Raw genomic sequence first — 15,168 nt, forward strand, 5'->3', positions numbered from 1 at the left:
ACACTCCTGGTGTTGGGACAGTTTGAGATTTGTGAATATTTCTATATCTGTGCTTTTGTCTGTTGTTAAAAGATCATTACTCTGTAAAAGAGGCTTGTTCTTCACTTCCACTGAATCTCTCTTAGGATGTTTCTTGAAATCTTTTACTACCATAAATTCATCAAATACAGAATATTACCAAACTCAGATTTCAGCAAAAGTGACTTCACTGAACAATTCATTTCTTTTATGCTTGTCATGATGATTTTTATTTTATTTCTCGATTTAAAAATGTTTGCACGCAAATAACAGTTTAATGTGGAGTTACTCGTCTCAACTTGTTTTTCTTGTTTAGAAACAAAAAGGTTTGCTAGCAGAATATTTGAGCTGAAATGTTATACAAGGGTTTTTCCTCATTTGTATGAAGGTATCTGCTAAAAAACAAATGCACTTGATGCATGGCGTCATGGATGATGTAAAGTGAAGACAGAAGTGAATCAGAAGCGGATCTGGACTCAGATTCTGTGCACAGCAGGTAACACTCGTTCACACACGTGATTCATACACAGAAGACACACACATGTACTACTCAAGTCTGTCTTGCATGTCTGCAATATTTGTGTTTTTTGACATTGAGTAAATGAGAACTCTGCTGCTCCACAAGCGCCACCTTCTGGTAAAGAGTGGGATTGCATGTTCACTTATATCCATATTTTAATTTTTTGGTAGATGCAAATTTGGGTCTAAAACATTTGGACAATTCACCATGTCAACAGTAAATAATTGATACTTTATTAATTGTATTCACAAATGTTTACATGTGTTTGTGACTGATCTGATCTGCACGTACATATGCTGAAGCCTGAGCTGCATGGTTTTACTTTGAGAAGTGACTATTATAACCATATGTACATCATTTAAGCACAGGTTATTATACATTATACCTTCTTAAAGTCATTAACTTGTTTTCAGCTGATGATAATCTGTGCATACGCTCACAAACACAGTTCATTTGTCTTCTACAGCAGTATACTGTACAGGAACTGTCTACATCTTTATCTGTTTCTCCAGGTGCATCTCAGAGGCATCACGACAGACAGAGACTCCTGATAATGTTCTGTTTTGTTGAAAGACGGACACAGATGCTGACGGATCAGTGGTGGTCAAGCCAGCGAATCAGCGAGGCTCAAATGAGCTTCAGCTCTCTCCTCGTGCAGCAGATGTGTGGGATTTCTATCATCACGGCTCTCTCTTCTGGAGTCCGTCACGTCAGGAGGGTGTTTGGGGATCGGACAGTGCTGGTTGCTGACCGCTGCTTCGGTGCTGAATGAGGCGTCAGAGCTGGTGTTCTCTTCTTCTGGTGTGTGTGTCTCGTCCTCGGTCTGGACAGGCAGCAGAGGACTCAGATCCAGGAAGGGTTTGTGGCGTGGAATCATGGGTCTGGCTGTGTTTTGGGCTTGGGTTGGTGCTGGAGAGCTTTTATCGCTTACTGACTTTGGTTTTGGTTTTAGCTCATTTGTGTGTGTTGAAGTTGGTTTTCCCGCAGCTCTGACAACCGTCTGCAAGTTTTCCTCCCACGCCGGACAATCCTCGCTCAATTCAACTGGTAAGAACTCATCTGAAAAGTCTGTGTCGTCAGCCAACGCTAGATGATCGCTCCCCTGTTGTTCTGTCTTATTCTTTGGCGTTTCGTCTTTGAAAGTGACCCGAGGCGTCCTGACGGTTTCGATCTTTTCCTCTTCCTCCAGCTGCAGGAAGTCGTCAGGTTCACAGGGCGATGAAGACGCACTGTTCCTAAAGAAATCCGTGATCTCTTCATGCTCTTCTGCCTGAGTGTCCACTTCTTCTTCTTTGTGGTGTATCTCGTATCCGGCGAGTCTGAAAGGGTCATGCGGTTCTTCAGGACGTATCTCAGGAACGACTTCTCCCAGAGTCTCTGCCCTGAGCACAAACTTCTCCAGATATCCTCTGTCCTCGGAGTCAGACGCTTGACTGTGGAAGGATTTCTCCGAGGTCACGCTCTCCACGTCATCGTCCTGCTTCCTTCTGGTTCCGACGGCGTCTGCGTACAGGTCCGAGTAGAGAAACGCCAAGGCTTTGGGCTCCTCCAGCAGGTTGGGGTCAATGATCTTCGGAGGACCTTCAGGAAGGTATATGGGAGTGAGGACCGACTCCTCGCTTCCAAACAAGACGCTTCCACTTTCCTTCAGAGAGGATTTGGAAAACTGTCTTTCCTTTCCACAAACACTCGCAGCAGAAGGCGGCTCACTCCCTCCGCCGTAAAACACATCGTCCAAGTGTTCGGCAGAAATGTCCAGCATACTCACTGCCGAGGAGACTCCAGAAAGTCTTGTTTCCGCTTCAGGACCAACTGCTTTATCATCTTCTTGTGTGAACCTGTCCTCTGTTTCCTGCTGGGCTTCTTCTGCTGGTGCTGCTCCGGATGGAGCTTGATGGTCAAGGAGCGTGAACTTCTCAAAGTAGTCTTCAGCTGTCTGTCCTCTTCGGGACACTTGGATGGGCAGAAACGGGATCTGGACACCTGGCTCTGGTATCACTGAAACACTCTTCTCCGTCTCTACAGAATCAGTGTAAATGTCCAGCTCAGGTTCATCCAGGATCTCTGGGGATCTCACAGCAGGCGTCTCCTCGAGGTAATACAAGTTATCTTCCAGACCTCTGCTCTCCTCTTCATCCACGGTGAAGACTCTCGGTGGAGCGATGATGTTTAGTATCTCCGATCCTTCAGAGACGAGACTGAACAAACGCTGGTTCTTTTCTCTCTGATCAGCTGTTTTGTGCTCCTCTGTCCCTTCTTCTGGAGTCACATTGGGCCGGGACACTTCCACCATGGCCGGTCTCTCGGCTTCAGCGAGGATCTCGTGACTGACCTGAGGGAGCATCTTTGGTTTCTCAGACTTGGGCTTCCTCTTCCTTCTGCTCATCAGTTCTTCGTCCATAATGAAGAGGATCCTTCCGGCCGCTCCGGAGCCGCAGCAGCTGTATCCGGGTTCATTGAGCTCAGAAGCCCAAGGTGTGGAGCAGCGGCTGGAAGCAGTTTCCCAAACGATCCCGCTGTCCTCGCTCTGGACCGTGACCATGGAGAAGGACGGATCCATCATCAGGCAGTGGAGCTTCGGCTTGACCGCTCCGTCCTGGACCACCTCTCTCAAGCTGCAGGGTAGTTAACACTGATTCATCATTCAAGCATTGCATTAATAACAAAAAGTCACGCTAACAGTAGTAATAGTCATGCATTGGCAGGCTTGTGCAAGCAGGAACACCAGTGAAGATTATGACATGGCTGATCTCCTCTAATCTGATGTGTGTTTGAGCTCCTCACCTGTTGCTCAGATCCTCCTCTTCATCGTTCAGCTGTTCTTCAGCCAGAGAGTCGTCCAGCAGTGCGGTCATCTGGCTCTCTGGATCCATTATTTCCATCGTTTCCATTTTTGTTGCAGGTTGCATTAATCAGAAGTGCGTTACAGGCGAACGGGTCGCTCTGTTGGTGTCAGTTCAGCTGTGGGAGCTTTCTCTTGCTCAGCATTATCTGTAAATAGCTTGACGCGGCGCCTGTTTTCTGCGAGAGCTGCAGAATGCAGTGAGGCATGGTGTATCTACTCGCAGGTGCCAGTCATCCTCAAAAGGTGAAATTTTAATTGTGCTTGAAGATTTATCAGCGCATCCTGGTAACAGCAAGGCTGTCCAGAGTTTAACGTTGTGCTCCTGGTGTCACATTGTGAAAGCAGGGATTGGGTTTTTTGCTTCGCCCTGCCAAACCTAAAAATACTTCACAGATACGTGAGCTTCTCCGCGGTCCTGCAGGTCATGTGGAGTTGAAGGAAAACAGACTAGATGTTGAATTATGGGCTGCATTAAACTACTCAAGTCAAATATTCACCCAGAGACCAATCAGAACGAAACATGTCAAAAATCTGATGCATCTGTGGCGTCACTCCAAGATCTGGTTGCTTCTGAAATTCTGTTTTTGGGTGTTGTGTTGCAGCAATAAATCTGTTTAACACTCAATGCGTCTATGTGTATATATCTGATCATTTTCCCAGTAACAGATTCTCACGTGACCCTTTTTAGGTTTCCTATAGTTACAGAAGGTGTAAAAATGTAAGAAAAATCATTTTACAATTGCATAATTCCGTTTTATGTTCTAGTTATTCTCTGTTTTAAAATATTTAGAGAGGGCCTGGGTTTAAATCCCGGATGAGCCCCGACTTTGTTCCGACCTTCCCTCTAATGAATTTAAGAAGGAAAGATTATATAACATAAGCAAAATGACTGTTTAATGTTTTATTAATCCACTCAAGGAACTGTACCAACCAATACAGTATTTCACATTACAGCCAACGAATAATAAAGAGGACTATAAAAAAGAGCTCTATATAAATTGGTGAAAATGTGTGAGACGGGTAGAAATAGGTCACAAGATTTTTCACACAAGTTCATTTTGTTCTTCAAAATCATTTATTTGTACAAACCGTGCTAGTGATTTTAATGAGGAGAGGGTAAAAGAAAACCTGTTGAAAGTGTAGTCTACATCTGTGATCTGGAGGAAAGCACCTGCTGATGTCTGTCACTGCAGTTATGAGTAACTCAAGATCAGGACGAAATCAGAAGCTGAGAGAGAGAGTGTGTGTGTGTGTGTGTGTGTGTGTGTGTGTGGTAAAGTGTGCTCTGTTGGTGCTCTAACCAGCTAATTGCATGAAGGACAGTTAATCGATTTAATTAAGTATTATTCGGCCTAATTACTGTTCACATAAGCTCCGTTCCAAATGATACACTGTGTACTTGTGCACTACTCAACCCTGTAGTGTATGTATGAATTATATAAGATTATTCTGTCATTCATAACCGGAGTCTGATAGCCCCTCCCCCTTCGTGACGTCATTGTGTCCATGAAGTGCAACATTCCACACTCGGTCATTAAAGTGCATCATCCACTCGCTCTGTTTATACTACAAAACGTCAGGGAAAAGTGCATAAGCGAGCGATTTGGGACGCGCCTATACATTCAGGTTCACGTTAACCGTAAGATCAGTGCAGTCGGATTGTGCGCTGACGGATGGCGATGGCGCGGTGTTCTGCCGCAGTGTCCGCTGGATGGCGCCGCGGAAGAGCCCCGGTGTGATCGCAGTCTTTAGCTGCTCGTCTGATGAAGCAGCCGGAAGTGACGGGACACGTGTACTGTCCGTGATGTCAGAGTTCGGAGAGTGACGCGACTGCGTGATGACAGACAGCAGGAGCGCGAGACAGATGCGAGAGGAAATCAATCATCTGGCCGCTGCAGGAGGAGGATGCTGAGGATCCGATGATCCTCTCTCAGTATCTGGAGCATCACTCGTCTTCTTCTTCATCCTCTTCATCCTCTTCATCATGAACAGCGCTCGGATGCTGAGCGTCGCGTCGGACTGAAGCAGCGTCAACACGAGCGCATTAGCGGAGATCTGTGAAACAGCAAAATGGGGTATGTGACCATGATCTTACTGCTTTTGCTCCAGCTGCTGCTTCATGTGATGCTGATGTTTGGTGGATTGTCCTGTGATGCTGTTGAGACACACAGCTCCTGGAGGTGATTGTGCTGGTATCAGCTGAAAGGAGAACATTGCAGTAACACAGTGAGTTCATGAGGCTTCACAGAAGATTATTGACTCTGAACGGTCCTGCCAGCGCAGATTTGTGATTTAGGATGAGATCAGTCACATGCAGCAGAGATGTGTTGTGTGTCTGTGTCTCTTCTCAAAGCGGGGCAGGGGTCCAGAGCCAGGACCCAAAATAGCTGCTGTTTCTGAAGTGTGCTTCTCTGAAACCACTGAGCTGTACACCAGCTGTCTGAAGATACTGTGCTGCTGCTTGCTGATTGGCTGAGGCCGAGATGATGTCATCATCACTCTGTGTGATGTCACTGTCAAATATTGCTATTGTTTCTGTATGATTCTCTTAAGTCGAGCTGATCTGAACTGAGAGCAGATGTGCGATTCACAAGAGTTAATATTTCTATAATTTCATGACACTGACATCCATTTAAGTGTGTTACTCTTCACGATGATCTGCTGAAAACACGATCACCCTCAGTCCATCCCAGATCAGGATGAGTTTGTGTCTTCATCAGGTTTGTAGAAATGTAGCACTGCATCAGTGTCTCATCAGTGGATGCTCTGCAGTGAATGGGTGCCGTCAGAATGAGAGTCTGATAAAAACATCCCAATAATCCACAGCACTCCAGTCCATCAGTGAACATCTGGAGAAGACAAAACCTGAAACACATCCAGCATTAAGATGATTTTAACTCAAACACATAGAGTCTATAATCCAGAATAACACTTCCTCCAGTGAAAAAGTGTTCTGTCTGAATCAGGAGAGAAATCTGCACAGATCAAGCAGCGTTTAAACAGATCTAAACTAATCTGTGAGAGAACAGCAGAGGAAGTGTTATTATGGATTGTATTTGAAGGAAGGAAAACCGATCACTGCTGTTCATCAGCCAATCAAACACATCGATCAGAGACTGATGATCTCAGAATCAGCAAATATGATCAAATATGAGAAATCATATCAGCGAACCTGCACCTGATGAATCCGGTCACAGACATTACTCTGAAAATACACCGAATTATTCTTAATCATAGTAAAGATTTTATCATGAATGAAAGTGTGAGAGATGTGTGTGTGTGTGTGTGTGTGTGTGTGTGTGTGTGTGTGATGTCATGTTTAGTGCGGTGTGTATTTGTGCAGTGATTATGTCATGCCCAGTGTGAGCAGATGGACCGCTTCACCCTTGGCCTGTGTGTGTGTGTGTGTTCATTAACACAATCTGTGTGTGTGTGTTGTGTGTGTGTGTGTGTTCATTAACACAATCTGTGTGTGTGTGAGAAAGAGAGAGATAGAGAGAGCTGCTGATGTCAAAGCCTCATCAACCAGTTTGACTTTTATCTGTGTGTGTGATTGTGAACAGTGACACACACACACCCACACACACACACACGTGGTTGAACAATGGTTCGGTGTCTTGTAGTCAAATTCATTATCAGTCGTGTGTGTGATTAGAGCTGATTTCCTACTGTGGGTCCACACAGAGACACACACACACACACACACACACAGAGAGAGAGAGAGAGAGAGAGAGAGAGAGAGAGACACACACACACACACACACACACAAAGAGAGAGAAACACAGAGACACACACACACACACACACAGAGAGAGAGAGAGAGAGAGAGAGAGACACACACACACACACACACACATACACACACACACACACACACAAGACATATATATAATAAATATACTCAGAACACATATATACACATGTCACTGTGTGTGTGTGTGTCTCAGTGTGTGTGTGTGTGTGTGTGTGTGCGTCTCTGTGTGTGTGTGTGTCTCAGTGTGTGTGTGTGTGTGTGTGTGTGTGCGTCTCTGTGTGTGTGTGTGTCTCAGTGTGTGTGTGTGTGTGTGTGTGTGTGTGCGTCTCTGTGTGTGTGTGTCTCAGTGTGTGTGTGTGTGTGTGTGTGTGTGTGTGTGCGTCTCTGTGTGTGTGTGTCTCAGTGTCTCAGTGTGTGTGTGTGTGTGTGTGTGTGTGTGTGTGTGTGTGCGTCTCTGTGTGTGTGTGTGTCTCAGTGTGTGTGTGTGTGTGTGCGTCTCTGTGTGTGTGTGTGTGTGTCTCTACTCATGCTGCTGTGTGTGTGTCTGTTTGTGTGTGTTTGTCTCTGTGTGTGTGTGTGTCTCAGTGTGTGTGTGTGTGTGTGTGTGTGTGCGTCTCTGTGTGTGTGTGTGTCTCTGTGTGTGTCTGAGTGTGTGTGTGTGTGTCTCAGTGTGTGTGTGTGTGTGTGTGTGTGTCTCTGTGTGAGTGTGTCTCCACTCATGCTGCTGTGTGTGTGTCTGTTTGTGTGTGTGTGTGTCTCTGTGTGTCTCTGTGTGTGTGTGTGTGTGTGTGTGTCTCTCTCTCTCTCTCTCTCTCTCTCTCTCTCTCTCTCTGTGTGTGTGTGTCTCTGTGTGTGTGTTTGTCTCTCTCTGTGTGTGTGTGTGTGTGTGTGTGTCTCTCTCTCTCTCTCTCTGTGTGCGTGTGTGTGTGTGTGTCTCTGTGTGTGTGTGTTTGTCTCTCTCTGTGTGTGTGTGTGTTTCTGTCTCTGTGTGTGTCTCTCTGTGTGTGTGTGTGTGTGTGTGTGTCTCTCTCTCTCTCTCTGTCTCTGTGTGTGTGTGTTTGATAAATCCGTCTGAATATCGTTTATTACTCATCTTCTGCCATCATGAGGAAATCTGACGGAGTGATTTATTTGTTCCTGAATTTCATTTAAAGCCACAGTTCTCCCAGAAATGACAATTCTCTCATCCTTTCCTCTTCCTCGACTCGTTCCAAACCTGTACGAGTTTCGTTCTTCTGCTGAACATGAGAGCTGTGTTAAAGAATGTGTTAAATACGCTGCTCTTGACATAGAAACAATACTCTATTCATCACCAGAAGAAAGAAACTCCATCAGGTCTGGAGCGACGTGAGAGAGAATGAACCGTCTGTTTATTCTGTGTTTTGTCCAGTTATATCCATCTATATATTGTGTTACATATCAACATTTGAGTTTGACTGATTGTAAAGCCCTGCCTTACATGAATGAATCCAGATCGAGCAACACTCCCTGAGATTTAACGTTCTACTTTACCTTTCGCTTTGATGACTGGGTTTTTCTGTCAGGTGCATCGTGGGTCTGTGTTTGAGTGACTTCTGCTGCTCTCCGTCTGAACACACTGCTGTTTAACCTGAATTACAACAGATCACAGTCGCATTCACTCTCAGATCCACTGTGTTCATCATCATCACACACTGACTCTCTCTCAGAAGAGGATGCTGTTTAGAGAAGTGTGTAGGTCAGCGGTGGTGTTTGAGGCGACTGCGTGATGATTTTAGGAGTTAACTGTTTAAAGGAAGCTCAGGTGCCGTCTCTCGTCTGATCCACACGGATCCGCTTCTGTTCTCGCTGAGAATGTGATTAATTACCGGCTACACACACACACACACACACACACACACACACACTCAGATCCAGTGATGAAGCTGTGAAGAGCTCGGATCAGCAGCTGTGTGACCTCTGACCTCTGACCTCTGTGATTAACAGTGAGCGTTGTCTGGTGATGGATCTGAAGCAGGAGGGAGTCAGATAAGATGTTCTGAACACAGAGGAACAGGGAAGCTGGCTTTGCTTTGCATGCTGGGATTTCCGTGCGTCTGGCAGATGAACTGATAGCGAACCGCGGCTCTTATCTAGCGCAGATTAACTCTAGTCCTGGACTAAAGCGAAGCGTTAATAGTTACTCTGCCCAGAAAATCCTATATAATCCAGCACGAGTCCTAATCTGAGCGCGGATTGGTGCAGATGTGCTCAGCTGATCTGCTGGGGGATTGTGCCTTCCCATCATGCACTGCAGCAGTGTGTCTGTGTTTCCTGCAGAGAGCAGCCCATCTTCAGCAGCAGAGCGCACGTCTTCCAGATCGACCCCAGCACCAAGAAGAACTGGGTTCCCACCAGCAAACACGCCGTGACCGTGTCCTACTTCTACGACAGCACACGCACCGTCTACCGCATCATCAGCCTGGACGGGTCAAAGGTCAGAGGTCCCCGCTTCGTCCTCATCAGACCTACTGTTTCAACGATTAACACCCGTCTGATAACATTAAAGTGACCATTCTGTCATCACTTCCTCTTCCTCTCGTCGTTCCAGACCTGTGTGAGTTTCTGAATATAGAAGATATTGAAAGGACGTGAGGAAGAGGAAATGATGAGAGAATATTCGTTAGTTAACATGAACTATGAAGAATATATATTTTACAGCATTTATTATCTTTTGTTAATGTTAATAAAAATACAGTTTATCGTTTGCTAATGATAAATCACATTGCATTCATTTGAAAAAATACTATTGATTTAAAAAAAAATACTTTCAATGATTTGTGTACCTTTTACAAACAAAATACTATTTCAGTTTCATTCACTCGTCATTTCTTATAAACATTTGTGAAATTTACTAGAAATGTAAGAGTGAAGATTGTAATTTAATGTATTCACGTTCTTTGATGGTCATGTGACACGCAGGAGTTTTAACTTTATTTAAATTTGACATTTTCTGTACATTGCCACACAGTGCATCAGCAGTCTTCATAAAGTCATTGAATGTTGGCTGCACTACAGAAATAAGAATCCCTCCGTATTTTTCCCAGCGCAAATATCTAAACGTTCTTACATTTAGAGACATTTACCAAAGCTGTAAAATTATCATAAGTCTCGTTTTCTGAGAAATTGATCAAAAGTTGAAAACAAGAACAAATATCTGTTAATAAGGAGTGAAGCTGGTTTCGCTTTGAATTAATCGTATTTTTCTGAGCCAGTTGGCAGAAACTTGTTCTTGTTTTGATTTTGGTGAATCTATTTGTGTCTCCTTGCATTGATTCCTGGTTTGTCAGCGATGTAGTGTTTCTGCAGGCCATCATCAACAGCACCATCACCCCCAACATGACCTTCACCAAAACCTCACACAAGTTCGGTCAGTGGGCGGACAGTCGGGCCAACACCGTGTACGGCCTGGGCTTCTCCTCCGAGGCGCATCTGAGCAAAGTGAGTCCGGACCCAGACCCGGCTTCTCTCAGATCACATCCTGGGCTTCTCTCAGATCACATCCTGGTCTCCTGACACTTCCCTCTTCTTCTATCCCTCTGCAGTTTGCTGACAAGTTTGCAGAGTTCAAAGAAGCGGCGCGGTTAGCCAAAGAGAGATCTCAGGAGAAGATGGAGTTGACCAGCTCACCCTCACAGGTATAAACCACACTAAACCAGCTCAGACCAGTGTGTTAGGACTCATTCTGACATCCTCAATCACTTTGTCTCTCAAGCGCAAATCCGTCTCGTGCTTCCCGCGCTTGAAGGTAAGGAGAAACACACCGTAAGGTCATCCTTAAATGTCCTCCAAATCTGACCCGAGACCCAGTTAAACCCCCAAACCGTGTCACACCTGAACCCTTCAGTCCCAACACTCCTCGTTTATTCTCCCGCTCCGCTCTGATCAGTTCTGATGAGTGTTTCTTCATCATTTCTCTCGTGACGTGGCACAGATTCGGACGCCAGTGAAGGTAAGAAGCGCTAGCTGTGTTCCTCGCAGTCACCGTGAGTCAGATTAGTGTTCATCTGTGCGTTCTCCCGCAGATTCCCTCAAACAAGCCTAAAAACAACACGCTTGTCCAGAAACACTCGTATTTATTGTGAACAAGAAAATCCTCTTCATGAGCATCACACACATTTCCCCTCAGTTCTCACTTGTAATGAAAATAGTTTTAAATTCTTTATTTAATGACCTTTTATGATGAAAAATAATACATAATAAAAATGTTCAATGTTCATTTATGAAGCACATTTATAAACAACCAACGCTGACCTAAAGTTCTGTACAATATAATAATAACTAGAGAAACACAAATGCTTGCAGTTGCCAGGTGTGTTTAAATCCCCCATCGGAGCTTTCTCTTAAAAGGACATAATTTCATTGTGGCTGAAATGTGACCAAGTTTAATTGGCTAAAACGGTGGAGTAAATATGATAAAAACTAAAAATGACATCTGGCACAGGACTAAGACTGAATAAAAACAGAGTCATAGACGACTGATTAGATCTGAAGGTGTGTCGGTTCTCTTCCTCAACTGTGTGTGATATTCTGTTTCCAGCCGAAGCCCAATGTGTGTGTGTTTCCTGATCTGTGTGTTTGCTGTGTCTCTGATCAGCTTGAGCTGAGTGTGTGTGTGTGTGTGTGTGTGTGTGTGTGTGTGTGGCAGGAATCAGCGACCGGTGATCTTCAGTCTCCTGTGACTCCAGAGAACATCAACGGGACGAACGAGAGAGTGACCCCTGACGCACCCTTCAACACCGAGAGCCGCGCCGAGATCAACGCTGTACCCTTCCCTCACAGGTCCACACACACACACACACACACACACACACACACACACACACACTCTTACATGAGTCAGTCTAGATGTGGTTCCAGACTAGTTCTGCGGTGTTGTGTTGCAGCTCGTCGTCCATCACTAAACACTGGGAGGCCGAGCTGGCGGCTCTGAAGGGGAACAATGCTAAGCTAACGGCGGCGCTGCTGGAGTCCACGGCTAACGTCAAGCAGTGGAAGCAGCAGCTAGCGGCGTATCAGGACGAGGCCGAGCGACTGCACCGACGGGTCAGACACACATCAGCAGATCAGATCAGCTCTGGAGTATACTGCGGCTCTACGTGACTCTGTGTGTGTTTCAGGTGACGGAGCTGGAGTGTGTGAGCGGACAAACCGCCGGCGCCAAAACACAGAAAACAGAGCTGAACCAGACCATCGAGGAGCTGGAGGCCGAGCTGAAGGCCAGAGAGGAGGTCAGAGCACCACAGCAAACACCCATCCACTGCTTCACACACACACACACACACACACAGAGCTCAGTCTGAGTCTGTTCCCCACAGGAACTGGAGAATCTCAAACAGGAAGTGGAGAAGGCCAGCCAGCTGCAAACACAGAAAGACTCTCTCACTCAGAAACTACAGGTGAATCTGCACCTGTCCTCGTTGATGATCATGATGTGACTGATGCCAGCCTAAAACTACTCTTGTATTTACTCTACTCTTGTTTTGCTCAATTTCTCTAATGGAAATAGCTCCAAAGCCTCAGTAGATCTGTTGAGCATCAGCACATAGCAGCGATTCGTTACTAAAGGTGGTTTTAAATAAACTGAGCAAGCTAATGATTCAATGATTCGTTCGTAAAGAGAGTCATCTGCTTTGTTTCCAAAAGAATCATCTGATTGAATGAATCGTTTGAATGAATGACTCACTCATTGACTCCTACAGTTGATTTAAAAAAACAACAACACTTTAATACCCATTTATTATTATTATTTATTTCCAAAGCTACTTTGTGCAGTACCTGTTCAATGCTTTCCTCACTCAACACGATGATGATATTAAATGTTCTTTCGGGAGTAACTTCTCATCTGGCTGATGTGTGATTAATTAGCTGAACTAATCAGCACGTGCTGTAATTAACTGGATGAAGCTGTGTGTTTGCTCCATCAGGAGACGGAGCGGAGGAACGTGGAGCTGGAGTCTCAGCTGCTGGATCTGGAGCAGCGTCTGGAGAACAGTGAGCTGGAGAGCCACAGCTTCAGGAAGAGTCTGCGCTCGCTGCTCCAGCTGCTGGACGGAAAGATCTTTGAGCTGAGCGAGCTGCGAGACAGTCTGGCCAAACTGATGGAGGAGGACAGCAGCTAGACACACACACACACACACACACACACACACACACACACGCACACACACACACACTGAAAGATCTTTGAGCTGAGCGAGCTGCGAGACAGTCTGGCCAAACTGATGGAGGAGGACAGCAGCTAGACACACACACACACACACACACGCACACACACACACACACACACGCACACACACACACACACACACACACACACACACACACACACACACACACACACACACTGAAAGATCTTTGAGCTGAGCGAGCTGCGAGACAGTCTGGCCAAACTGATGGAGGAGGACAGCAGCTAGACACACACACACACACACACACCCACACACACACACACACACACGCACACACACACACACACACTGATCACTGAAGATGCTACTCCTGTGTTTATCATCTGCTACTCTTCCACTGAAATCTGAGCAATAGGAGAGGAACGGACACTATCAGGTATTTTTGGTCTCACACACACTCGAGTCTGCAGGGGGTCTGGAAGCGTCTTTCCAAACACACACACACACACACACACTCGAGGGGCTTCGGTGCGCTCGTGTCACGGGATCGAGCTCGATCAGTTTGTTCTTGGGGTTTTTTGTTTCCGCTCTTCATGAAGAGCAGCGGTTTACTTCCTACTGTATGATTTCTGCTTATTTATTGTAAAAATATATAATATTCTATCTATATACTCTCATCACAGTGGCTGCATTACGTAGTAAGGTTTGTTATCATCTTTCTTGTTTTTTATTATAATTTCCGATGTGGAAATGTGTTTTTTTAATGTGAGATAAACTGGCAATATTTTTGATCTACTGAAGTATTTAAAGAGAAACGATGTGTCCAGATTCAGAGTGTTCCTCTGCCTGACCGGTCCTCTCTCGTCCAGATGAAGCTTCTCAAGATCTTCAAGGGCTCGCAGCAGATAGATGTGCTCGTTTTTGACACACTGGACGGCTTTATTATTATTATTATTATCATCATGTTTGATTTATGGGCTGATGTGACACTGAGGCTCAGACACCTTTGATTAATAATTGAGAATATTGATTAAACCACACACTCCAACACAATTGTAATTTACTTTATAGTAAAATTAAAGAAGAAAAATGCTCAACGGTGTTGTTTTTGTCTTTATGAATGTTTGAACCCTGAACACACTCTTGTGGAGAAAAACACAGTTCACCCCAAAATCATCAGGAAGTGATGCAGTGCATGAAGAAGAAATACATGTCTCTGCTGTTCCTGTGTCTGGACATCTTCATGATTCACAACATGTATGTATTTATTTTGAAGTGAAGTATGAAGTGTTTTCATCACGTGATCAGATGGACGACTGATGTTTTCTGGATCCTGACCGTCACGGAGCAGCTTGAACATTTATCTAAACATCTGCTTTTGTGTTCAACAGAACCATGAGGTGAGTAAATGACGACAGAAAACTGACCAACTATTCCTTACAAGATACTAAATCAGCTTTATATTCCTACTAGAAATACTGTGTATTTATGCATCATTTTTCAGTAAAAATACCTAAACGTTTTTAAATCGGAAGACATTTACTTGAGAAGAAAAAGTAAAATTTTCAAAAAAATATATATATATATATATATATATATTTTTTTTTTAGAAAATTTAAAAATTTTCTTCTCAAGTAAATGTAATGTAAATGTTTATTTTTTACATTTCTTTTTAAAAAATGCTAATAGGATAAGAAATAAATACTGTTTCCCTTTAAATTGTTTGTTATTCTGACCCAGTGAGAGGTTTTTTTTTAATCACTTACATGTTTTCTAAGTGAGGCTTTTTTTTTTTTATCAGAGCCTCAGAGAATCTCATATTTGGTTCAAGAATAATTTCTGCCTATAGATGAATATTCGCTGATTATGACGTCATCCGCA

At 44.5% G+C, this 15,168-nt stretch overlaps 3 protein-coding genes across 4 annotated transcripts in view; 2 read left to right on the forward strand and 1 right to left on the reverse strand.

Moving 5' to 3' along the window:
• LOC113089561 (protein zer-1 homolog) overlaps positions 1-302 on the forward strand; it is a 4,987-nt gene extending 4,685 nt beyond the window's left edge. Inside the window, exon 9 of the mRNA XM_026256043.1 lies at positions 1-302. This exon is cut by the window's left edge and continues 949 nt beyond it. The gene's annotated coding sequence lies outside the window, so the exon portion shown is untranslated.
• Positions 303-704: 402 nt separating this feature from the next.
• Positions 705-3,908, reverse strand: LOC113089560 (cardiomyopathy-associated protein 5). Its single transcript, XM_026256042.1, has 2 exons — positions 3,323-3,908; positions 705-3,153 (listed from the first exon to the last, which is right to left on the reverse strand). Exons 1-2 carry the CDS (start codon positions 3,445-3,447, stop codon positions 1,143-1,145), a joined length of 2,136 nt encoding a protein of 711 aa, XP_026111827.1. The 5' UTR covers positions 3,448-3,908; the 3' UTR covers positions 705-1,142.
• A 575-nt stretch (positions 3,909-4,483) lies between these two features.
• Positions 4,484-14,380, forward strand: homer1 (homer scaffold protein 1). Of its 2 annotated transcripts, XM_026256045.1 has the most exons (10): positions 4,484-5,458; positions 9,437-9,593; positions 10,466-10,597; positions 10,702-10,794; positions 11,805-11,938; positions 12,043-12,202; positions 12,277-12,387; positions 12,475-12,555; positions 13,084-13,316; positions 13,402-14,380. In XM_026256045.1, exons 1-9 carry the CDS (start codon positions 5,454-5,456, stop codon positions 13,276-13,278), a joined length of 1,068 nt encoding a protein of 355 aa, XP_026111830.1. In that variant the 5' UTR covers positions 4,484-5,453; the 3' UTR covers positions 13,279-13,316; positions 13,402-14,380. The 2 variants fall into 2 exon arrangements, with proteins under 2 accessions (XP_026111830.1, XP_026111829.1); XM_026256044.1 differs by having other exon boundaries at positions 13,084-14,380.
• Positions 14,381-15,168: the final 788 nt, after the last annotated feature.

The sequence above is a fragment of the Carassius auratus genome, unplaced genomic scaffold (assembly GCF_003368295.1).
Source record: "Carassius auratus strain Wakin unplaced genomic scaffold, ASM336829v1 scaf_tig00050262, whole genome shotgun sequence".
Taxonomy (NCBI): domain Eukaryota; kingdom Metazoa; phylum Chordata; class Actinopteri; order Cypriniformes; family Cyprinidae; genus Carassius; species Carassius auratus.